Genomic DNA, 24,831 nt, shown 5'->3' with positions numbered 1-24,831 from the left:
CCCTCCCCCTTCCTTCCTGCCTCCATCCCTCCCTCCCTTTCTTTCTCTCTCTCTCTTCCTCCTCTTGTCCCTCCCTTTCTCCCTCTCTCTCCCCCTCCTCTGTTACTCTCCCTCTGTTTCTCTCTCTCCCTCCCTCCCCCACCCTCCTCTCTCTCCCTTTCCTCTCCATCTCCCTTCTTCTCTCTCTAAAGTCAATAAATAAAACAAAACAAAATATTAAAATGAAAAAGGGCAGATTTTCCCTGATTTCCTCCCAGGTGATAAAAATTATGTCTTACTATACTATATAACATAAACTTCTTCCATACTAAGAAGAAATGAAAAACAATATTTGAATGTTATGTTGAACTTATACTAAAAGTGTTATATTCATACTTATACTCCTTAGATCTTTTTCCTGTTCTGCTTTTGTATATATTATAATAAATTAAAATGTAATGTTTTAGTGAAGTTTAAATTTAGTTGTGTAGTATTTTTTAGAAGACAATTCAAGGGTTTTATTGTAAGGCTGATATAATATGTATATATTCTGTATTGACGTTTCTTTGTGGGAGTCAGTTTAATGCTATTCTCTGTTATAAAGTAATAATATAGATAATATTGAAATCTTTAAACCAAAATAAAGATTTCTGAAATTGTTTTCTAGATAATATATTAAACTAAGGATAGTATTAATATTTGAACCCTTTCTTTTTGTTCAGACAATCAGGATGGTTGGGATGGCAAACAGGAAAGCGAAGAACGGCTTTTGGGGAGCCAGGAAATCATGACTGAGAAAGATATGGAGTTATTTCGTGATATCCAAGAACAAGCACTGCAGGTGAAGTTGGGTATTTGGATTGGAAATCATATAATTTGTTTATGGATGAGAAACAGAATATTAATTATATAGTGCGTAAAGCAGTAACAGTAATTTATGCATCTAGTCTGAGAATATTCTACCATGTTTCTTCTCTGTAAAATTATTTTCCTTCTGTAAGTTAGGACTTGGGTATTTATGTATTATAATTGGAGTGGGAAACCACAGAAAGATTTTTAGCAAAGAGGTAGCAGGATCAGATTTGCATTAAAAATGGTTTTTCCTTGGCTACTATAGTTAGAATGGATTAGAATTAGGTAAAAGAGTGGAGGCAGGGAAGCCAGTTTTGAGGCTTTTTCAATGATCCAGGTAAAAGAAACTGGCAGTTTAAACTGGAGATGTGGCAGTGGAAACGGGAATGAGGTGGAGAGATTTAGAATATATATACTTTAGAGGTGGAATCAGTGGAATTTGGTGATAGATTCTGTGTAATTTGAAGGAGGAAGAGGTCATCAAGAATGACTCCTAGGTTCTCTGACTTAATGTAATCAAGTGGTTGAAGTCAATGGGAGAATTATTGTTGATTAATAAGAGGATGTTTTGAATAATGAAGAGTTTATAAAGAGTTTACAAAGTCATTTTTGAGAACCTAGATATGGCTTAGTAAAAACTACTTCAACCTTTGTTTAAAAAATTTTGCAGGAAAATTTTGTCACAGAGTCTTAGGTATATGGTTGAACCATTAAGAGATAAATTTAAACAATTCATCATTTACTGAATGCCTACTTTGTTTTAGAAACTATGTGAAGTATAGAGGTTATATGACTAAGACATAGAATTTACAATTTTGTAGGAAACTCAAAAAAGCAAGTCTAATATTTGTGCATAGGGATTATCTTGAGTAATTAAATTTTGTGTAGTATATTTCTAATTCAAAAGTTACTGAAATGCTTAGCAAAATTTTATCAAAAAGGATCATTCACTTATTATTATTTCTTTTTAGTTTCAAGAGAAATAAGGATATAGTTTGCGTATTACAGTGATACCTCGGTTCTCGAACATAATTCGTTCCGGGAGAACGGTCGAGAACCAAATTGTTCGAGAACCGAAACAATGAAACCCATAGGAAATAATGGAAACTGGATTAATTTGTTCCAAGCCCCAAAAATATGCCTATTTACTGGTGCTTTCTCACAAATAACGACTTCATTGATGCTGTCACCTGCTAACTCTTTTTCTTTAATGAAAATAAGAAGCAGCTTCTCCATTTCCTCCATTATCTGAGGCCTTTGCTTTGTTAACAATGTAACACCTTTGGCAACACTGGCAGCCTTTATAACAGCTTTATTCTTAAGGAAAGTTGAGATAGTAGATCTTGGCATGCCATACTCAGCAGACAGATCTGAAACACGTGTGCCCTGTTCATATTTGGCAATGATTTCTTTTTTCAGCTCAATCGTTGTTCTCACAGCTTTCCGCTTACCTTTGTCTGCATTACCACTTCTGGCTTTCTTTGGACCCATGTCTAAGGGTTAAATTCAGTGTACAAAGCGTGCACAAAGCGTGAGTCTCACCACAAAGCGTGACTCTCACCACAAAGCGTGACTCTCTCCACAAAAACGTGATTCTCTCTCTCCACAAAGCGTGACAAAGCGTGACTCACACTGATGACGCAGGCAAGGCGCGCTCGGCCGAATGAACGCCATTCGGCTCAACTCGGCTAATCTCGGACGTTCGAGTTCCAAATATTTGTTCGGATTCCAAGACAAAATTTTCTCGAATTTCCTGGTCGAATACCGATTTGGTCGAAAGTCAAGGCGTTCGAGAACCGAGGTATCACTGTACTATGTTCCACAATTAGCTATATAAAGACCACATCTATAAAAAAGAGCTTCCTTCGAAAAGAAAAATAGAAGCATATAAAATAGTAAGTAGTGTAGGCTTCTGTTCTGGAATTTTATTTCAACAGTGATCTTATGATCTTGGAGGAAATGGTTTTTTTAAAAACTCCATCACCAGACAGAAGCATTTGTATTCAGCTCATTGGAGCATAACAGCCTTCTTGAAATGCATAGGATAATTTTTTACATGAAGTATTACCAAATAGCACATTATATTTTCATACTTAATGCTTTTCAGTTTTGAAGGTATTGATTGTTAACAGCATTTTAAGTATCTAGGGTACTGAACTAGTTTTCTTTTTTCCATAAAGAATTGAACAGTTAGCCCTGGCCAGTTGGCTCAGCGGTGGAGTGTCGGCCTGGCGTGCGGGGGACCCGGGTTCGATTCCAGGCCAGGGCACATAGGAGAAGCGCCCATTTGCTTCTCTACCCCCACCCCCTCCTTCCTCTCTGTCTCTCTCTTCCCCTCCCGCAGCCGAGGCTCCATTGGAGCAAGGATGGCCCGGGCGCTGGGGATGGCTCCTTGGCCTCTGCCCCGGGCGCTAGAGTGGCTCTGGTTGCGGCAGAGCGACGCCCCAGAGGGGCAGGGCATCGCCCCCTGGTGGGCGGAGCGTCGCCCCTGGTGGGCGTGCCGGGTGGATCCCGGTCGGGCGCATGCGGGAGTCTGTCTGGCTGTCTCTCCCCGTTTCCAGCTTCAGAAAAATACAAAAAAAAAAAATAAAATAATTGAACAGTTATTAGAAATGAAGTAAGCTAGGTATAATAACTCTTAACCCTCTGAAAAAGAGATTATTATCCCCATTTTACATATGAGGAAACAGACTTTTAGTTGAATGACTTTTCTGATGGAGTTAGAACTCAGTCCTGTGTGACTTCAAATCCCTGCTTTTAATCACAATAACATATCCTGCATTACTCTGTAAAATATGTTATGGAGGCACCAAACTTATAAGGCATGTACTGATTTCAAGTAGGGAAAGGTACATGGGAAGATAAACAGCAGTGGCATAGATACCAAATTATATAATTTGCTGCTGTATTAAATGATATAGACTATTTCACATGTTCACAGCGTAACTAAGAATAAGTAAGAGTTGGTGTTATCTGAGATGTTCTCAGAAGAAGCAGGCGCAAAGGATGATTAGCATTTAGGTAAATGGAGAGAAAAGGGGCTTACCAGTAGGGTAAGCATTAACTTTAGCTTTGAGGAATAAATAACTGCTATAAATATAAGAAAACATTGCAATTATTGGTTCATCAGATCAACAAATATTTGAAGTTCTACCTTGTGCAGGTCGCACTGTGGAGATGATGTAGAAAACCCAGTAGCTGCCCCTAAAGATGTTGTAACACAGGTGGTCCTTAGTTTACATGGTACTTGTAAAGCCAGTAGCCACGGCCACCATCACAGCCACCTGGACCATGCAGGTTCGCATTAGATTTGGACAGACGGTAATTGTAAAGCCAGGAGCCAGGGCCGGGGCCGCCATCAGAGCAGCCCAGCCCATGCAGGTTCACATTGGATTCGGACAGTCGGTAAAGAAACAACGGAGCCACAAACTGGTGGGCCATAGTCTCTAATTCTAGCTTGCACCCGGCGGGCAAGTAAAAATACACACTGGGTTCCAAAACCCACTCACATTCATGCTCACAAAGCCACTGACTTATCCGAGTTTCCTAGAATCAAAGGTTTCTAGCTCACCAGCCTTATTCTCCTCAGTTCCCCATCTCCTTCCTTATCCCAGATACAAACACTACACAAACTGGCATCTCACTCAGCACTCCGCCATCTTGGCTGCTTCTCCTGGCCACATGGCCTCTTTCTGCTCTCAGCTCTGCTCCCTCTGCTCTCTCATGCTAATCATCCCAGGAACCAAGAGCGCAAGTTCCTGTTCTGCCCCTATTTTATAGTGTAGATTCAAAACCTTTTAATCCAATATACAAAATAGGGAAGTCTCTAATACAAAGTCACTTCTCTGAGGCATGATTGGGTTGTACTGCCCCACATCAAAAAGGGTGGGAAAGGCTTAATCCCAAAACCAAGCCCCATGCTACAACGATCCTGCCTGCCCCCAACACACATTAATATCACCTGGGCAACAGCCTCTACGTGGGCAGCATTATCTTTTACAAAGTGAGCATAATACATTTTATCTGCCCAACAGTAATGAAACAATGGAGCCAAGAACTGGGTGGGCCATTAGCTTTAATCCTAGCTTGCACCCGGCGGGCAAGAAGTATACACAGTGAGAAAACACTTTCCTTTCCATTCAGGGCTCCCAAAGCCACTGACTTCTCTGAGTTTCCTAGAATCAAAGGTTTGTACCTCACCAGCCTTATTCACCTCTATTTCCCATCTCCTTTTCTCTGCACAAACTGGCTTCTCCCTCAGCACTCTACCATCTTGGCTGCTTCTCCTGGCCTCCTCCACGTGGCCTTTCTCTGCCCTCCTACAGTACAGAATGGGCTCCTCCTAGAACTTAATCACTCTTCCCCCAGAACAATGTGACCTCTCTTTTAAAACGTTTTCGTGTGAAAGCCCTCTCCCAACACATATTAACATAATCACGCCCATCCAAAGCAAGAAGAGCAATTAATATTATCACCTGGGCGATGGGCTTCCATGTGGGTAGCGCCGTCTTTAACAAAGTGAGCATAATATATTTTATCTGCCCAACAGCACTGTTTTAATGGAAACATGCACATCAGAATCATGTCCAGGCTGATCTCAGTTCTGGTATGCATAAGTTTCAGTTAACATGGCACCATGCAAAGCGGGGACTGTCTTGTCTGTAGCTTCATGTGAGAGATAAAACAGCGTAACACATTGTAAAGCCAGTAGCCACGGCCACCATCACAGCCACCTGGCCCATGCAAGTTCGCATTGGATTCGGACAGACGGTAAAGAAACAACGGAGCCAAGAACTGGGTGGGCCATTAACTTTAATCCTAGCTTGCACCTGGCGGGCAGGAAATATACACAGTGGGAAAACACTTCCCTTTCCATTCAGGGCTCCCAAAGCCACTGACTTATCTGAGTTTCCTAGAATCAAAGGTTTCTAACCTCACCAGTCTCATTCACCTCTGTTCCCCATCTCCTTCTCTCTGCACAAACTAGCTTCTCCTTCAGCACTCCGCCATCTTGGCTGCTTCTCCTCTTCTCCACGTGGCCTTTTTCTGCTTTCCTTTCTAATGCTTATCTCAGGAACCGAGAGAGTGAGTCCCCAGTCTGCCCCCATTTTATAGTGTAGAAATCAAAACCTTTAATCCAATATACAAACAAGGAAGTCTCTGATACAAAGTCACTTATCTGAAGCATAATGGGATTCCTCATGAGAGTGCACCATCCCACATCATGCAACAGTCAAGGGTGTGGGGAAAAGCTTAGTCTTGAAACTAAGCCTTAGGCTATAATGACCTGGCCTGCTTACAGCCTGTCCCCCACACCCAATACAAACTATAAGCGAGCAAACATATACAGTATATCATATTTAAAAACTTATTTGACCAATATTCCACCCCTTTTACTTGCTTCACAATCTAAAGTACAGGTATTCCTGCACAAGGAAATTAAGCACATTACACAAATTACAACAACATGGCAAATTACACAATTTCAACAATTACAAAGATACACTTCACCAGTCTCTGAGCACTTTGCCAAAAGTGCAAAATATCCTCGGCCTTCTTTCTAGCCATGGGAAAAGCTCCCAGGGCAGGAGGAGGGCCTCCATCAAAGTTGCCCCCCACTCCCATCAGGGTATTTCACATTGTCCAAAATCCATAAGTCCATCCAGCAAAGGAGCCAGTGTTCACTCCGGTCGTAGTCCAGGAATCAGTCCATGCACATGTGGCCTCAGCCACCTCTCTCATCCCTGCCATCCTGGCAGGTATTCCACTGTCCCAAGAAGGAGCACATGGCAATGGCAGTCGGCATTTCCATCTCTGCTCCGGAGAGCATAATAGCATCCAGCCCCATGTGCCAAAATTGCAGACCTACCAGGGACGCAGTAAGTACTCCTTGCTGCTGGGCTCTCATCTTCTTGAGACTGCGGATTGCAACTCCAGCCCGATTCTCCTCATCCTCCAAAGAGGAACCGAAAACATCAGCTCCTGCTGCCGGGCTCAAGCCCTAGGCCGCTGCTGCCTTCTGCTCAGCAGGCCTTGCAGCCCTAGCTCTGGCCTCAGCCCTGGCCTCCCACCACTGCTGGCTCTCCATAATGTCCAGAGCATGCTGCAACTCACGAACCTGTGATTCCTTCTCCAGCGTCCGCTCCATTTCCAGGCAAATCTCGCAAACTTGGTTGGCCTCCTCCTCCAGCACTTCCTCCAGCTCCAGGGTCAGCATCTGTTTCTCCCACGTTTGCTACAGCTCCTTCCACTGCTCGGTTTGCAGGTCCCGGGCAGCCTCTTCCACAGAGCTCTCAGTTTCCTCACTCATGGCTGTAAAAGTCAGCCAGCCTACAGCCCCCAAAAGAACAGCCATGGGGAACCATAACAGTAGCCAGTCCTCTACTTCACCACGCAAAGGTGGTGGTAGCTCCATACTGAACTGTATCGAATCCTGCCACAGATTATGCCAAATGTAAAGCCACCATCACGGCCACCTGGTCCATGCAGGTTTGCATTGGATTTGGACAGACGGTAAAGAAACAACGGAGCCAAGAACTGGTGGGCCACTAGCTTTAATCCTAGCTTGCACCCGGAGGACAAGAAATAGAGTGGGAAAACACTTCCCTTTCCATTCAGGGCTCCCAAAGCCACTGACTTATCTGAGTTTCCTAGACTCAGAGGTTTCTAACCTCACCAGTCTTATTCACCTCTGTTCCCCATCTCCTCCCTGCACAAAGTCTGCACAAATTGGCTTCTCCTTCAGCACTCCGCCATCTTGGCTGCTTCCCCTCTCCTCCATGTAGCCTTTCTCTGCTCTCCTCTAATGCTAATCTCAGGAACCGAGCGAGAGCAAGCTCCCGGTCTGCCCCCATTTTATAGTGTAGAAATCAAAACCTTTAATCCAATGTACAAACAAGGAAGTCTGATACAAAGTCACTTATCTGAAGCATAATGGGATTCCTCATGAGAGTGCACCAGCCCACATCATGCAATCAGTCAAGGGTGTGGGGAAGGCTTAGTTTTAAAACTGAGACTTAGGCTGTAACCACCCTGCCTGCTTACAGTCTGTCCTCACACCCAATGCAAACTATAAGCAAGCAAACATATATCATATTGACAAACTTATTTGACCAACACACTTGTTAGGAAGTGGTAAGAAATATCTTGAATTGCTAGCATAGAACTGGATATTGGTGGGGTTTTGTTTTGTTTTGTTTTGTTTTACAGAGACAGAGCAAGAGTCAGAGAGAGGGATAGATAGGGACAAACAGGAATGGAGAGAGATGAGAAGCATCAATCATCAGTTTTTCATTGCGACACCTTAGTTGTTCATTGATTGCTTTCTCATATGTGCCTTGACCACGGGCCTTCAGCAGACCAAGTAACCCCTTGCTCGAGGCAGCGACCTTGGGTCCAAGCTGGTGAGCTTTGCTCAAACCAGATGAGCCCGCGCTCAAGCTGGCGACCTCGGGGTCTCGAACCTGGGTCCTCAGCATCCCAGTCCGATGCTCTATCCACTGTGCCACCGCCTGGTCAGGCTATTGGTGGGTTTTGAATGCTAGTAAAAGACCATTAATCTTGGCATGACAGGAATTTAAGGCAGCCCCATGACTGCTTCTTTTTGTTGTTGGAGTAATTTTTCCTTGGTATTGATGAAGTTAGGGATGGGGGAGTAAAGGACTTTTGATGTCTTAGGCATTTACCTATTAATTATATTAATTATAAGACATATTAAAGGCTGTTTAGATGTATTTTGAGTCATTTATTTAATAATTTAACACAATTTGATTGAGAATTTTAATATACAGTGGTTAAAGGCTTAGGTACTAGAAGCAAATTGTTCATATCCTGTCTCTGCTGAGTGACCTTGGTTGAACAAGTTACTTGATAGGTTTGTTAAAAGGATTAAATGAGTTGATGTTTGCAGAATTCTTAGTGTGTCATTCATGTAGTGAGCCCTAGATAAATGTGAGCTTCTGTTAGCTATCTTAGAGGCAGGTGCTCGAAATACATAGGTAAATAGAAAATGTGTCTCTGCCCTCCCGTTGTAGAGACATTTATAAACAAATCATTAAAGCCATGTAATTAGTAATAGGTACTCTTTTTCTATGTTCCAGGCACTACACTCAGTATTATATATCAATTTTGTTCCTTTTAAACAACTCTTATTACTTACTCCCATTTTGCAGATGAAGAAATTGAAGTATTAGAAGGATTATCTTACCTGAGTTATGTATTATAGTTAAGTTATAGAGTCAGTATTTGAACCCAGACCCAGACAATCTGACCCCAGATTCTTAACTCTTTTTTCTTTTACAGAGTCAGAGGGAGGGATAGATAGGGACAGACAGACAGGAACGGAGAGAGATGAGAAGCATCAATCATCAGTTTTTCGTTGTAACACCTTAGTTGTTCATTGATTGCTTTCTCATATGTGCCTTGACCGTGGGGCTACAGCAGACCAAGTAACCCCTTGCTCGAGCCAGCGACCTTGGGTCCAAGCTGGCAAGCTTTGCTCAAACCAGATGAGCCCGCGCTCAAGCTGGCAACCTCGGGGTCTCGAACCTGGGTCCTCTACATCTCAGTCTGATGCTCTATCCACTGTGCCACCACCTGGTCAGGCAGATTCTTAACTCTAAACTGCTAGTTTATGGAATAATGTTACCATAAGATGCAATGAGAATGAAAAGGAAGGCATCCATCTAGGGATGCTGGAGGAGTCTTTATAGAGGAGGTTATATTGAGTAACAATTTACTTGTATGTGTGAGACAGAGAGACAGAGGGAGAGACAGATAGGAAAGGAAAGATGAGAAGCATCAACTTGTAGTTGGGGCTCATTGATTACTTCTCATACATGCCTTGACTGGCCGCTTTAGCTGACCCAGTGACCCCTTGCGTAAGCCAGCGACCTTGGAATCATGTCTGTGATCCCACACTCAAGCCAGCAACCCTGCGCTCAGCTGGTGAGCTTGCACTAACGCTGAGTGAGCCCATGCTCAAGCTGGTGACCTCGGGTTTTCTAACCTGGGTCCTGTATTCACTGTGCCACCACCTGGTCAGGCAACAATTTACTGGTGAATGAAAAGAGGAAGGCATTTCAGATAGAATAGTTTGGGCATAAGAAAGCTTACAGAACCGTTAGAGCTGAATGTAGTTTATTTGGCTGGAGTTCAATTAAGAATTGAGATTGAAAGGTAAGTATAGACCAGATCATAAAGATCCTATGGTACCTGTTAAGGAGCTTGTACTTTATTTTTTAGACAGTAGCTTTTTAAAGTAGTCAAGTAGCTCGTGTTGAGCTACTGAAGAATTTTTTTAAAAGATGGTGACATGATTTTATTTTCATTTAGAAACTCATTTCTGGTGTGACAGTGTATAGTGGATTGATGAATACTTGAACCAGGACATCTTTCAGTCCAATAATTACAGTAGTCGCAATGAGAAGTGACTAGAGTCTAAATGAAGACAGGAGGTACAGTAGACAGATTCTGAGAAAGATTTAGGTAGCATGGAAAAGATACAGTGTTGGGTTGGGAGTCAGAGTTGAAGGAGAAGGTGAAACCAAGTATGTCTTCCAGTGTTCTTCTATTTTAAATAGTGATGGCACTAAATATGGTAAGAGAAGCTGTTTTTGGATGGAGAAAAGACCATGCTTTCATAAATTGGGGATTCGTAAAGTCTAAAATGGAGAACTTTTGTTGACTTGTATATGGCGGTCAGGAGGGCTTTGAGTAGAAGTTTGTCAGGTTATCAGCACATATATGTAATAGCCGAAATATAGATAATGTTCATTTAACAATAAGTATTAACTGAGCACTGGTTACCAAGTGCCAGATACTGGATATTCAAGAGTGAACAAAACAAATTAAAAAATAATATTTTTTCTTTGGAGCTTATACTTTAGTTGCAATGGGGATGGTAAATGGTATGCCAAATGGTAGTGTTACAGAGAAAAGTCAGGGAGGGAGAGAGAAAATTCAGAGGGAAAGGATGGATTTGTGCAGTTTTAAATTGTTGTCTTAGGAGCGAGGAGCTGTCTGACATTTAATAGAAACCCAAAGGAGGTGAGGGAATGAACCATGTTTGGATATTAGAGGGAACAGCATTCCAGACAGGGGAATAGAAATGCAAAGGCCCTAAATCAAGATTTGTGTTTAGCATGGTCGAGGAAATACAAGAAGGCCAGTGTGGTTAGAGAGATGAGAATAGAGATTTGGTACTTATTGTCCATCTGAATATCTTTTTTGGAGAATGAAAATAAATTTATAACTCACTTTACAATAAGATCTAACTTAACTCAATCATTAGCAAAACAAGATTTCAACTGAGATGAGACTATATATATTCTTTTTTTTTTTTTTTTTTTCCTGAAGCTGGAAACGGGGAGAGACAGTCAGACAGACTCCCGCATGCACCTGACCGGGATCCACCCGGCACGCCCACCAGGGGCGATGCTCTGCCCACCAGGGGGCAATGCTCTGCCCCTCTGGGGCATCGCTCTGCTGGGACCAGAGCCACTCTAGCGCCTGGGGCAGAGGCCAAGGAGCCATCCCCAGCGCCCGGGCCATCTTTGCTCCAATGGAGCCTTGGCTGCGGGAGGGGAAGAGAGAGACAGAGAGGAAGGAGGGGGTGGGAGTGGAGAAGCAAATGGGTGCTTCTCCTATGTGCCCTGGCTGGGAATCGAACCCAGGTTCCCCGCACGCCAGGCCGACGCTCTACCACTGAGCCAACCGGCCAGGGCCTAGACTATATATATTCTTTATCCCATTTAATGTGAGTACTCATTTTTTGCTAAAGAAATACCAATGATGTCTGATTATGGGATGTTCCCCCAATCCTACAGGAATTGTTAATTTAAGATATATATAGGTACTGTAATGCTTTCTTAACATTAGAAAAATTCAGGATTCCAAAAGCACATTCGCTTCAAAGACTTTTTTTTTTTTTTTTAACCTTTTTTTTTTTTTTTGTATTTTTCCGAAGCTGGAAACAGGGAGAGACAGTCAGACAGACTCCCGCATGCGCCCGACCGGGATCCGCCCGGTACTGCCCACCAGGGGGCGTCGCTCTGGCGACAAGAGCCACTCTAGCGCCTGGGGCAGAGGCCAAGGAGCCATCCCCAGCGCCTGGCCATCTTTGCTCCAATGGAGCCTCGGCTGCAGGAGGGGAAGAGAGAGACAGAGAGGAAGGAGAGGGGGAGGGGTGGAGAAGCAGATGGGCGCTTCTCCTGTGTGCCCTGGCCGGGTGGTTCAGTGGTAGAGCGTCGGCCTGGCGTGCAAGGGGTCCCGGGTTCAAAGACTTTTTAATAAGTCTGTGGACTTCTAGTTTTATTTCTTTGGAAAACTTAAGTTCCAGTTCAAAAAAACTTGTAGACATTTGAAATTCAGTATATAAATTATCTGAGGGCTACCTCTATTTCCTCTATCCATCACTCTTGATATTCCTGTTCTGATTTTTTGTTTGTTTGTTATTTTTCCGAAGTGAGAATGTGGGTTGGGGGGGAGACAGGCAGACAGACTCCTGCATGCGCCGGACCACGATCCCACCACTGGGCGGTGCACCCTTAGTTGCTGGAGGGGAAGAGAGAGATAGAGAGAATGGAGAGGGGAAAGGGTGGAGAAGCAGATGGGCACTTCTCCTCTGTGTCCTGGTGGAAATAGAACCCGGGACTTCCACACTCTGGGCTGATGCTCTACCGCTGAGCCAACCGGCGAGGGCCTGTATTTTTTTTTTTTTTTTTTGGTGCCTCCTTTCTGAGTCTTGTGTTTTGTTGTCATACCCCCTCCCCCATCTATAAAGTGAGCATGTTGTTTCCTATGTTGAGGAATGATTTGTGGGGGATTTAGTAAGATATAAGGCGCTGACCCTGGTGACGCAGTCCCTGCTCCACAAATGCTGCTTCTCTTTATTTCTTAAGTTCATACTTTATTTCAGAGCATACGTCTCTTTCATCACGTAACTTTTAGCCCCTAATGAACAGATTGTGTGTGTGTGTGTGTGTGTGTGTGTGTGAGAGAGAGAGAGAGAGAGAGAGAGACAGAGACAGAGACAGAGACAGAGAAGAACAGGCAGACTGGAAGGGAGAGGGATGAGAAACATCAATTCTTTGTTGCGACTCCTTAGTTTCTCAGCGATTGCTTTCTCATATGTGCCTTGACCCAGGGGCTACAGTGGACTGAGTGACCCCTTGCTCAAGCCAGTGACCTTGGGCTCAAGCTGGTGAGCTTTGCTCAAACCAAATGAGCCCACGCTCAAACTGATGACCTCGTGGTTTCGAACCTGGGTCCTCTGTGTCCCAGTCCGAAGCTCTATCCACTGCACCACCACCTGGTCAGGTGAACAGAATTTTTTATTGTAGTGTTTTTTATGGGAAAATGTTCAAATATCAGAAAGTTTCTCTCTTCTCTCCACATTTCACATTCTCATGTTGATAATAAGGGTGCAGTACTACCCTCTACTACCACCTCAAAATGTCATGTCCCCAGGGGAAACGGAAAAGGAAGATCCAGGGGAAGTTATCTAATGGAGGACAAAGGGAAGGGAGCAGGGCCGTGTCTATACGCATTGTAATTTTTGTGTTTGTACCAGATCTGGACTTGGAGGGTACTGCAAGAGTGGCCTCCATGTAGTGGCAATTGGAATAAGTCATTTGTGGAAGTGGAGTTTTTGCAGAAGAGTAATCTTTTCTCATAAACTGCTAGTAGTAAAAGCTCCATTATCTAGAATAGGCATATTTAAAGTCATCTTTTGGTTTAGCCTAATTACTAGTACATTTAGTACCCCCCCACACAACTTTTTTAGATTAAAAAGTCCATTCTCTTCTGGAATATGTGTTATCTTTTAAAGATTTTGGCATATTCAAATGAGAAGGAGGGTACAAAGTGGCAGAACCTGAATTAATAGTTTTTAAAAATATTTTTTGTTCTTGATTATATCAGATACCTGCTGCTTTAGAAAGTTCTATGTTTAACAAGAGTATTTGGCTGAAATTTAAAAATAAAATGGCCTAGCAAAGGTGAACTTGTAATGCACATTGACAGTTTGACTCTGGCAAGGACTGGGTTAATGAGTGGTTTAGATGCAGCTGTTGCTTCATCACAGCATGGAGCCTTTGTTCACTTCTAAGCCTCAGTAAAAGAAACACTGGCTCCTGAAGCTTTCACCAGGGAATTGGAGTGGTAGAGGACAGAGGTATATGAGCGCATGAGCCAGAACATGTTCTGTTCCACAAAGGTAAGGGTAGGTGTGGGAGCGGGGAAATCTGCTGTGAGCCTAGTTTTGCACAGTCTAGTCTCTTAGTTGCGGTTATGTGCAAACAATTATACTGGAACTGGATATCCAATTTCACATCAGGCATCCACCTGGAAGAGCGACCAGCCCCTGATGGGAAAGCTCTCAAACAACAGGAAGTACTACAGCAGGTGCTTGTTTTCAACTTTTGTGCTTCCTATTTGATCCTTGGCTCAGGAAATTAGATCTGGTTTCTGATATTTGGTTATTCTGATATTTTCTATACTACTTGTCTTGTTATTTTGAGCTGTGAAGATAGGTTAAAAGATTCTATTTTATGAATTAAAATACTTGATTCTGTAATATAGTTTAAAGAACAATGTTTCTAAAGCCTACAAAATTCTATTTTAATTTTGAGAAATGAAAAACTCTTATTTTAACCCTGTCTTGTCTATTTTCTTATGATTTTTGCCTTTGGAAGATCCCCAGTACTCCTTGGTGTCCTACCATAATTCATCCAGCTAATAGATGTTTGTGTTTTGTTTTGAGGTGTCTAAGGAAAAGGTTGAGGTTTTACCTGGCTGTATTCCAGTATGAAACCTGAGATAAGTCCCTTGGCTTTTTATAAAAGGAAACCGAAAAGACCAGGGAGAGTGTTCTATTGAGTTGTGGTGAAGAGGGTTCTTCCTTAAATGAATTTCTATTTAAAAAGTGAATTAAAAAATCTCTCATCTCTTTAGTTTTGTAGAAGGGAGTGTGTGTGTGTGTGTGTGTGTGTGAGAGAGAGAGAGAGAGAGAGAGAGAGAGAGAGAGAGAGAGAATATGAATATGTTGCTATGTTGGGTGCAGAGCAGATCAGATTGTCCTTGAATTTAAGGTTTTAAAACCTGATCTTTGTAGACCTTAACAATGGCTAATATTGGAATCAGTGGTGTGGAAACATAAAGGCTTTACAAATTATTCTTTTTAGAAAGTGTAGCTATTCAGATTATTGCGGGGATGAGAGCATAGAGATTGTTTTGATTATAAATAGAAGGTAGATAAAACGGATAACAGGGCCCTGACCGGTTGGCTCAGTGGTAGAGTGTCGGCCTAGCGTGCGGAGGACCCGGGTTTGATTCCTGGCCAGGGCACACAGGAGAAGCGCCCATTTGCTTCTCCACCCCTCCGCTGCGCTTTCCTCTCTGTCTCTCTCTTCCCCTCCCGCAGCCAAGGCTCCATTGGAGCAAAGATGGCCCGGGCGCTGGGGATGGCTCTGTGGCCTCTGCCTCAGGCGCTAGAGTGGCTCTGGTCGCAACATGGCGACGCCCAGGATGGGCAGAGCATCGCCCCCTGGTGGGCAGAGCATCGCCCCTGGTGGGCGTGCCAGGTGGATCCCGGTCGGGCGCATGCGGGAGTCTGTCTGACTGTCTCTCCCTGTTTCCAGCTTCAGAAAAATGAAAAAAAAAAAAAAAAAGGATAACAGTATGTAAAGCAGAGTATTTTTTTCTTTGGTCAAATGTGTGAAGAGCCACTAACGAAGGAAATTTTCGGGGCAGTGTAAAATGAATTGAAGACTCTTTTGATACTTGTTTTGCTATATTCTTTTTCTCTTATTCTTAAATATCTACTTTCTCAAACTAGAAAATCATCTTTTTCTATATGTGCTCACATGTTCAGTAGGTCATTTCTGTTGTCAGTTGAGGCACTATATGTGGGACCTTGGCAAGCATACAGCATTCTTCCTCCTCACTTATTGCAAACGATTCTCTTATCTTATATTTCCAAATGCCAGCAGTTTTTCTGGCAAAAATGAACTTGTAATGCACATTGACTAGGTCATTAAGGTTAGGAGTTTTGAAAAGTATTCATAGTATTATTAAATATGAAAATCCAGTGACACCAACTGTATTAAGTTCTAAGAGATTTATCAGCATTTTTGTTCTTCATTTGAGTGCTGTATTAAAGAATAATACAGCTTATTTCAAATTTGCTTTGGCCAGATAGCTTGGTTGGAGTGTCATCCCAAAGTGCAGAGGTTGCAAGTTCAATGCCCAGTTAGGCACATATGGTAACAGATCCATGTTCCGTGTTCTCTCTCTTGCTCTAACATCAATAAATTAAAAACAGAAAACCAAAAACACTTGTTAGCCTGTTCCTGGCTTTTATTGTTCTGTGGAATTCTGAAAAGACAACATTTAAAGAATTTATTTTTATTCATTTTAGAGAGGAGGGAGGGAGAGGAAGAGAGAGAGAGAGAGAGAGAGAGAAAGAGAGAGAAAGGGGGGAGGAACAGGAAGCATCAACTCCCATATATGCCTTGACCAGACAAGTGCAGGGTTTTGAACCGGCAACCTCGGTGTTCCCAGGTCGATGCTTTATCCACTGCGCCACCAGAGGTCAGGCTGAAAAGACAACATTTAGATTCAGATTTTTTTGTTTTGTTTTTGTTATCTATCTCAGTGTACTTAATTTAGCTATATTTTGTAATGTATTTTTTGCCTGCACAGAAAGTTGGAGTGACTGGTCCCCCTGATCCACAAGTTCGCTGTCCCTCTGTCATTGAGTTTGGGAAGTATGAAATTCACACCTGGTACTCTTCCCCATATCCTCAAGAATACTCAAGGTATGTTTTGAGTGACCCTTTACCTTCTGTTTTTTAAATTCATAGAATTCTAGCACTAGAAGAGTTCTTGGGTACATTTTAGTCTATTTCATCTTTTTATATTTAAGGAAACTGTCCATAATAGCAGCATACTTTGGCAGCTACTTAATCCCAGTTGGCTTTAGATTTGTTTTTCTGTAATCTGTCCAAAAGCTAATAATTAAAATAGGAAACCTGACACATGGTCAGAATGAAAGGGGAATGTTTTCTTCTTTAAAACAAATTTGCCTTTATACCTCACATTAAGAATTATAAGAGAAGCCCTGGCCGTTTGGCTCAGTGGTAGAGCGTCGGCCTGGTGTGCAGAAGTCCCGGGTTCGATTCCCGGCCGGGGCACACAGGAGAAGCGCCCATCTGCTTCTCCACCCCTCCCCCTCTCCTTCCTCTTTGTCTCTCTCTTCCCCTCCCGCAGCCGAGGCTCCATTGGAGCAAAGATGGCCCGGGCGCTGGGGATGGCTCCTTGGCCTCTGCCCCAGGCGCTAGAGTGGCTCTGGTGGCAACAGAGCGACGCCCCGGAGGGGCAGAGCATTGCCCCCTGGTGGGCGTGCCGGGTGGATCCCGGTCGGGCACCATGCGGGAGTCTATCTGACTGTCTCTCCCCGTTTCCAGCTTCAGAAAAATACAAAAAAAAAAAAAAAGAATTATAAGAGAGAAAAACTAAGATTTTTATACTTAATTATAAATAAAGTTTCACTGAGTAGCCTTTTGTCTAAACCAGGGGTCCCCAAACTTTTTATACGGGGGGCCAGTTCACTGTCCCTCAGACCGTTGGAGGTCCGGACTATAAAAAAAACTATGAACAAATTCCTATGCACACTGCACATATCTTATTTTAAAGTAAAAAAACAAAACGGGAACAAATACAATATTTAAAATAAAGAACAAGTAAATTTAAATGAACATACTGACCAGTATTTCAATGGGAACTATGGGCCTGCTTTTGGCTAATGAGATGGTCAATGTGCTCCTCTCACTGACCACCAATGAAAGAGGTGCCCCTTCCGGAAGTGCGGCGGGGGCCAGATAAATGGCCTCAGGCGGCCGCATGCGGCCCACGGGCCGTAGTTTGGGGACCCTTGGTCTAAACTTTTATAATTTAAAAAATTTAATAGTTTCTTTTCCTAGGAATAATTGGACAAATGGTATTAAATTATATATAAATAGCTCGGGTTTCCAGATATAAAAATTGATCAGTCATCAGCTTTTTGGGATGAGGCATTGTGCTTAGTAAAAGCCAAATTTGTTTCATGACTCAACTCTGACATTTATAAGCTGCATAACCTTAGAAGTTACCCAATAACTCTGTGCCTCAGTTTTCTCATCTTTAAAATGGGGGTAGTAATAGTATTGACCTCATCAGGTTTGTTGTGAACATTACATGGCTTAAAATATGTAAATCACTTAGAAAGTGGTAAGTGCTTCCTTTAGCCAGGTAGCTCACTTGGTTAGAGTGTCATCCCAGTACACCAAGGTTACAGGTTCGATCCCTGGTCAAGGCACATACCAGAATCAACCAATGAATGTATAAATAAGTAGGGCAATAAATTGATGTTTCTCTCTTTCTCTTTCGCACTTTCCTTCTCCCCTATTACCCCCCCCCCCTTTCTGCTCTCTAAAAATTAGTCAGTCAATGTTTAGTGCTCAATAATGTCAGTAATTATTATTTTTTTCCTTTAGGGTTTAAGTTTAAAGAGTTGATAAATAAGATTTGGTAAAAATTAAACAATGATTTGTCTTTTGAATTATAGCAGTCACATTAGTGCTCTCTTAAATCTGAAAATTATTCGGACTGGGATGCAGAAGACCCAGGTTCGAGACCCTGAGGTCGCCAGCTTGAGCAAGGGCTCATCTGGTTTGAGCAAAAGCTCACCAGCTTGAGCCCAACGTCCCTGGCTCGAGCAAGGGGTTACTCAGTCTGCTGAAGGCCCATGGTCAAGGCACATTAAAAAAAGAAAAAAATCTGAGCCCTGGCCAGTTGGCTCAGCGGTAGAGCGTCGGCCTAGCGTGCGGAGGACCCAGGTTCAATTCCCGGCCAGGGCACACAGGAGAAGCGCCCATTTGCTTCTCCACCCCTCCACCGCGCTTTCCTCTCTGTCTCTCTCTTCCCCTCCCGCAGCCAAGGCTCCATTGGAGCAAAGATGGCCTGGGTGCTGGGGATGGCTCTGTGGCCTCTGCCTCAGGTGCTAGAGTGGCTCTGGTTGCAACATGGCGACGCCCAGGATGGGCAGAGCATCGCCCCCTGGTGGGCAGAGCATTGCCCCATGGTGGGCGTGCCGGGTGGATCCCGGTCAGGCGCATGCAGGAGTCTGTTTGACTCTGTCTCCCCGTTTCCAGCTTCAGAAAAATGAAAAAAAAAAAAAATCTGAAAATTATTTATGCCACAGTTCCCCCCTCCCCCCCAGTGAGAAGCTGGGGGCGGCAGACAGACAGACTCCCATGTGTGCCCCACTGGGATCCACCCGGCATGCCCACCAGGGGTGATGCTCTGCCCATCTGGGCCATTGCTCCGCTGCAACCGGAGCCATTCTAGCGCCTGAGGCGGAGGCCATGGAGCCATCCTCAGTATCCTGGCCAACTTTGCTCCCATGGAGCCTTGACTGCGGGAGGGGAAGAGAGAGACAAAGAGAGAAAGGAGAGGGGAGGGGTGGAGAAGAAGATGAGCGCTTTTCCTGTGTGCCCTGGCTGGGAATCAATCCAGGACCTCCACACGCTGGGCCGACCCTCTACTGCTGAGCCAACTGGCCAGGGCCTATACCACAGTTTTTTATTTAGCAGGGTGTTATAAGGCAGTGTTTTTCAACAGCTGATCTGCAGACCGGTGCTGGTCCACCAGAAATTTCGTGTCAGTACATGAAGGTGTTAACCACCCTGATGTATGAAGATTATAGACTCAACGATCTTATTCACCTTCACTTATGCTCTGGGTGATTGCCACTTATCAGCCTGTATCATCAATGAAAATACTCTTGAGGTTGTCTTAGATATCTTTGGAACCTGTAGGCATCTTTGAGCAACCTTTTGCATGTGCAGAGCATTTACAAATCATGTGCAATAGACAAAAATCATTTGAACAAACTAATGTAGTATTCAATGCATCACACATGTAATTCGGAAATCAAGCACCAACTTTGTGCAATATGGCACTGTTAGGTGCAGTAAGATAAAACTTTGTTCATTGCGTGTTTCCATTTCTGGCTGGCTAGGTTACCAGTCTCCAAGTATATAAAAGTTGAAAACCACTGTTGTAAGGACTAATAAGTTATGATGTTCTGTGGTTTAAACACATATTCAAAGTCTACATTGTATGACTATTTACCTATCTAGTAACATTGCATGTCTAAAATATTAGCAAAAATAATTATAACAACATTAATTTATTACTGCTTTACCCTATACAGAGTTCTTTTAACATGAGTTTTTTCTGGGAAGCTGGGAATAGGCCAGTATATTTGTTAGAAAACTAAAACTCAGTATTTTTTACTTTTTTAAATATAAATTGCTGTCTAGTTTTCAAGTCTGGCAGAAGTAGAGAAATAGGAGTGAGAGAATGTTATTATAGACACAGACCTCAGTGACCCCCCCCAACTCCCCGCCACCACCACCACCACCACCAAAAAACAACTGAAGAGAAAGCAAAGCTTCAGGAAACTAATACACAAGCTCACGAAACTCAGCAATTGAGAACCATTTATTACAGGGCTGTTAGCCCTAAACACTGTAGTAGATCATTAAAGCAGCCTTCTATTTATATCATGGAATAACAATTTGAGTTTGTTTTATTAAAGATTATATTTATTATACATATAATTATAGATAAAATAATGTGTGTGTTAAAAGAGGACAGGGAATTTCTCAACTACCTACAGAACTTAAGTATTCAAGACAGTTTACTCCTCAGGAGTTCTGAATAGCCAAGATATGATGTATGATCAAGAAGAAATGCTGAGGAATTAATTTCTTCATCAGGTTTGAAATAAAATATTACCATTTTTAGTGAGATCTTTGCAAACTATTCACATTGTAAGTGTTCAACCTAGAAAAGGATTTAACTTGTGTATCAGCTGTTTCAGGAATTGTGGTACAGATAGATGGATACCACAGGCATCTTGTCTCTTCTACTTAAGGGGACGAGAGGCAATTAGTTGACTCAGGAATGGAAATAGAGTCAGCCTCAGCACTTGCTTTTGAAGAGAATAAAAATTGAACCATGAGGCTGTTGTCTTTAGGATATTAAAAGGTTTCATAAAGAATTTTGCATTTTTTTCTGATGAGATTGTTGCTAAAACCTGATTTCCTAATCATTGGTTATCATTGAAGGAATAAACATTGCTAGCAGAAAAATAAATAACAAGAAAGGGTAATAAGAATCATAAAAAACAGCAATAGAATAAGAGCTCTAAAATCCATCAATTTTAAGTAGAATTTTAGACACTTTCATTACATTGTGGAGGTTTTCCTTAATTTTTCAGTAGAAAATATTCTATAATTTAATAGGTTCTTTAATAATTGTGACTTTCCCCCCTATCTGTGTATTCATAATTCTCTTAGTTGTGTTTTTTAAAAACTATATATGTATATATCTATTAAATGAGTTTTGGCTTGTATTACTTCTGAGTTATTTTAAACTTGAGTTGACCAAAATGTTTGTTTAGAGGTTTTGTGTTTTTTTTTTTGAGACAGAGAGAGGGATAGATAGGGACAGACAGACAGGAACAGAGAGAGATGAGAAGCATCAATCATTAGTTTTTGTTGTGACACCTTAGTTGTTCATTGATTGCTTTTTCATATGTGCCTTGACCGTGGGGCTATAGCAGACTGAGTAACCCCTTGCTCGAGCCAGCGACCTTGGGTCCAAGCTTTGCTCAAACCAGATGAGCCCGCGCTCAAGCTGGCGACCTTGGGGTCTCGAACCTGGGTCCTCTGCATCCTAGTTCCACGCTCTATCCACTGTGCCACCGCCTCGTCAGGCAAATGTTTAGAGGTCTTATGTTCTTCAAATAATTAATCTATATCCTTACTTTATTAATGACTTTATTACTCAATGCTAAATTACTTCTAAATTATTTTTTTATTTAAGGTTTTAAATACTTTTTTAAAAATTGCAAATCCCAAAGCATGTATAAAGAGGACAATTGAAACAGACAAACAAATAAACAAAAAGGTCACAAGAGGAAAAATCTTTTGGGAAGTGCGATTTTGAATTACCTCTCATCAAACATTTGTGTGTGTTTATTGTAAATTAAGTAATCTTGCATTCCTGACTTAAAAAAACAAAGTGAAACAACAGTGAAGCAATGGTGCTACTTTGGAGCAATATGATTAAGGCTTTAAGTGAAGATTATAAACCAGAGTTTTAACCTTAAATTTCTCCAGCAGGACCATCTGATGCTCACACTGGTAGACAGGTTCATAGAGAGCCTTACTCTCCCTTTAAAAACCAGACAGAAATAGGCTGATAGCAAGACTGACTAATCATGGGCTGTCCTCTACATCTGAGCTGTTTATAGAGCTTAGCTTCCTTCATAATAACCTCTTTGCTGTGAGATCATATTGAGATCATAAGTAGGCAGATTCCCACATAATTGAGTGGCTTAGATTAGGAAGTTTCCTCAACCTTTTGTTCCTGTTTCTGATGATTTGATGCATAAATTATGTACAGCGCCAGTTACTAAAGAACACCACTCTTTTTTTTTTTTAAGATTTTATTTATTGATTTTACAGAGGGGGTGTGTATGGAGCAAAAGGTATCAACTCATAGTTGCTTCACATTAGTTGTTCATTGACTGCTTGGTGTATGTGCCTTGACGGGGCAAGCCCAGGGTTTCAAACTGGTGACTTCAACATTCCAGGTCAATGCTTTATCCACTGTTGCACTACAGGACAGGCAAGAACAATATTCTTAAGTCTTTTGGGCCTTGGCTGGTTGGCTCAGCAGTAGAGCATCCACCCAGTGTGTGGAGGTGCCGGGTTTGATTCCTGGTAAGAGCACACAGGAGAAGCAACTATCTGCTTTTCCACTCCTTCCCCTCCACTCTGTCTCTCTTCCCTTCCTGCAGCATGGTTCAAGCTCAAATGATTCAAGCTCAAATGGTTCGGGCAAGTTGGCCCTGGGCCCTGAGAATGGCTCCATGACCTCTGCCTCAGACACTAAAATAGCTCCATTGCTGAGCAACAGAGAAGTTGCCCCAGATGGGCAGAGCATCTTGTGGTAGGGGGCTTGCCCCAGGCTTGCCAGGTAGATCCCGGTTGGGATGCATGTGGGAGTCTCTGCCTCCCTGCCTCTCACTTAAAAAAATAAAAAATAAAAAAATAAAGTTTTGGGATGACCATTAAATGATGGAATAAAATGGATGAAAAGAGAATGAAAATATTCATAGTATAATTATAAATAATAGCAGCTCTAGTTACCATTTGTTGAGCTTGGTCCTGGGTTAAACATCTCTGTAGTAATTCTATGAGGTGGGTATTACTCTCTTCGTTTTATAGACAAAGGCCTAGCAAACTTATTCAAGACTATACAGTTTAAAGTTACATAGTAGAACCAGGATTAAATCCCACTTTTCTCTTCCACGTAGCTATAACCTTCAATCACTGTGCTTGCACTACTCCATATAGCATTTGTATCTAGATTGATATTGTGTGGCTTGTACCATTATCTTTGACTTAAGTGACATTTGTTACACTTTTTATTATGGTTTTAACATTTTATTACAAGTTGTCCTATTATGAAGGCTATATAAACTGTTACTATCTTGGGCAGTGTTCAGAAGCCAAGAAGAAATTCCTGGGAAGAATATTTGCATCATTGTAGAAGTAAGGGAAGCGGCGCTTTCAGAGCACTCAGCTGCAGCTCAGTTCTAGCTTCACAGGCTGGGGTGTCAACAGAATGGCTGACTTTAGAATTAATATCAAGCGTGGAGGCTACTGTCCTTGATGAACTGGATCAGAGTAACCATACACCTATTTTGATATTCAAGTCATAGGTGGAAGGTGACAGAAAGCAGCATCCAGCGGTATTCTTTAGGGCTAGAAATATTTATAATCTTTATAACAACACTTTATGCGATCTAATGTTTGTTTTTGATGATGTATTTTTTTTCAATGAGAGAACTACAGCCATTTGTACTATTGCTAGAAAAACACTATTTTCCCCCGGAGTTTTATTAGATGATTTCTTTTAGACTAGCATTGTCATCCCTGTGGGCTTGGTTAAATAAGTAAGAGGCTTTCTCAAAAAAATGAATTGGAATGAAGTAGATCGTGATACTACTTGCTTTTACTTTTATTATTTTTTATATGTTTCGCTAAAGTTTTTGTTGTTCTTGTTGTTTTTTACTTATCAATAAAATGCTTTAATTATGAACTTCTAATTAACCTGATAAGACTTGGTAGTAATTTCATTTCTTCTGATATTGTCTTGAACAACTTGCTTACCTAATAGAACTTCAAAAGAATATGATGTCTTCTCTTATAGACCTGAGGAAATAATTGTATTTACTTTCCATGTCTCTGTACTGAGACCTAAAAGTTTAATTGAATGCTTTTAGCATTTATCTTTACCATAATCTGGAAAGTTTAGTGACCTGTCACTGGTTCTTTTTTTCTTTTCTTCATTGTACTCAAGGATTCTTCTGCATCTTCATGTTGCAACAAGTTAAAATAATTGCTCATTGAGAATTTAGCACAGGTTAGTAAAGGTAAGAAGTAGAATAGTTCGAGGGGGAGTGCCATGAATTACAATTGCATAGGGAGAAGCTCATTCTTCTATTTAAATAATTTGAGAAGTTACTCAATATCTAGAGCAGGGATCCCCAAACTAAGGCCCACGGGCCACATGCTGGCCCTCTGAGGCCATTTATCCGGCTTCTGGAAGGGGCACCTCTTTCATTGGTGGTCAGTGAGAGGAGCACATTGACCATCTCATTAGCCAAAAGCAGGCCCGTAGTTCCCATTGAAATACTGGTCAGTTTGTTGATTTAAATTTACTTGTTCTTTATTTTAAATATTGTATTTGTTCCTGTTTTGTTTTTTTACTTTAAAATAAGATGTGTGCATAGGGATTTGTTCATAGTTTTTTTTATAGTCCGGCCCTCCAACGGTCTGAGGGACAGTGAACTGGCCCCCTGTGTAAAAAGTTTAGGGA

At 42.1% G+C, this 24,831-nt stretch overlaps 1 protein-coding gene across 2 annotated transcripts in view; it reads left to right on the top strand.

The window, feature by feature from the left end:
* The window catches only part of KAT6A (lysine acetyltransferase 6A), a 135,277-nt gene that overhangs the window by 85,273 nt on the left and 25,173 nt on the right, over positions 1-24,831 (top strand). For both annotated transcript variants that reach the window (XM_066380409.1, XM_066380408.1), the window contains exons 8-9: positions 702-820; positions 16,534-16,649. In XM_066380409.1, the coding sequence (XP_066236506.1) occupies positions 702-820; positions 16,534-16,649 (235 nt within the window). The remainder of the gene's footprint in view (positions 1-701; positions 821-16,533; positions 16,650-24,831) is intronic.

This window comes from Saccopteryx leptura, chromosome 4, assembly GCF_036850995.1.
Source record: "Saccopteryx leptura isolate mSacLep1 chromosome 4, mSacLep1_pri_phased_curated, whole genome shotgun sequence".
Lineage (NCBI taxonomy): Eukaryota > Metazoa > Chordata > Mammalia > Chiroptera > Emballonuridae > Saccopteryx > Saccopteryx leptura.
Note: the sequence above shows the minus strand (reverse complement) of the source record. Positions and strands in the feature narration are given on the sequence as shown.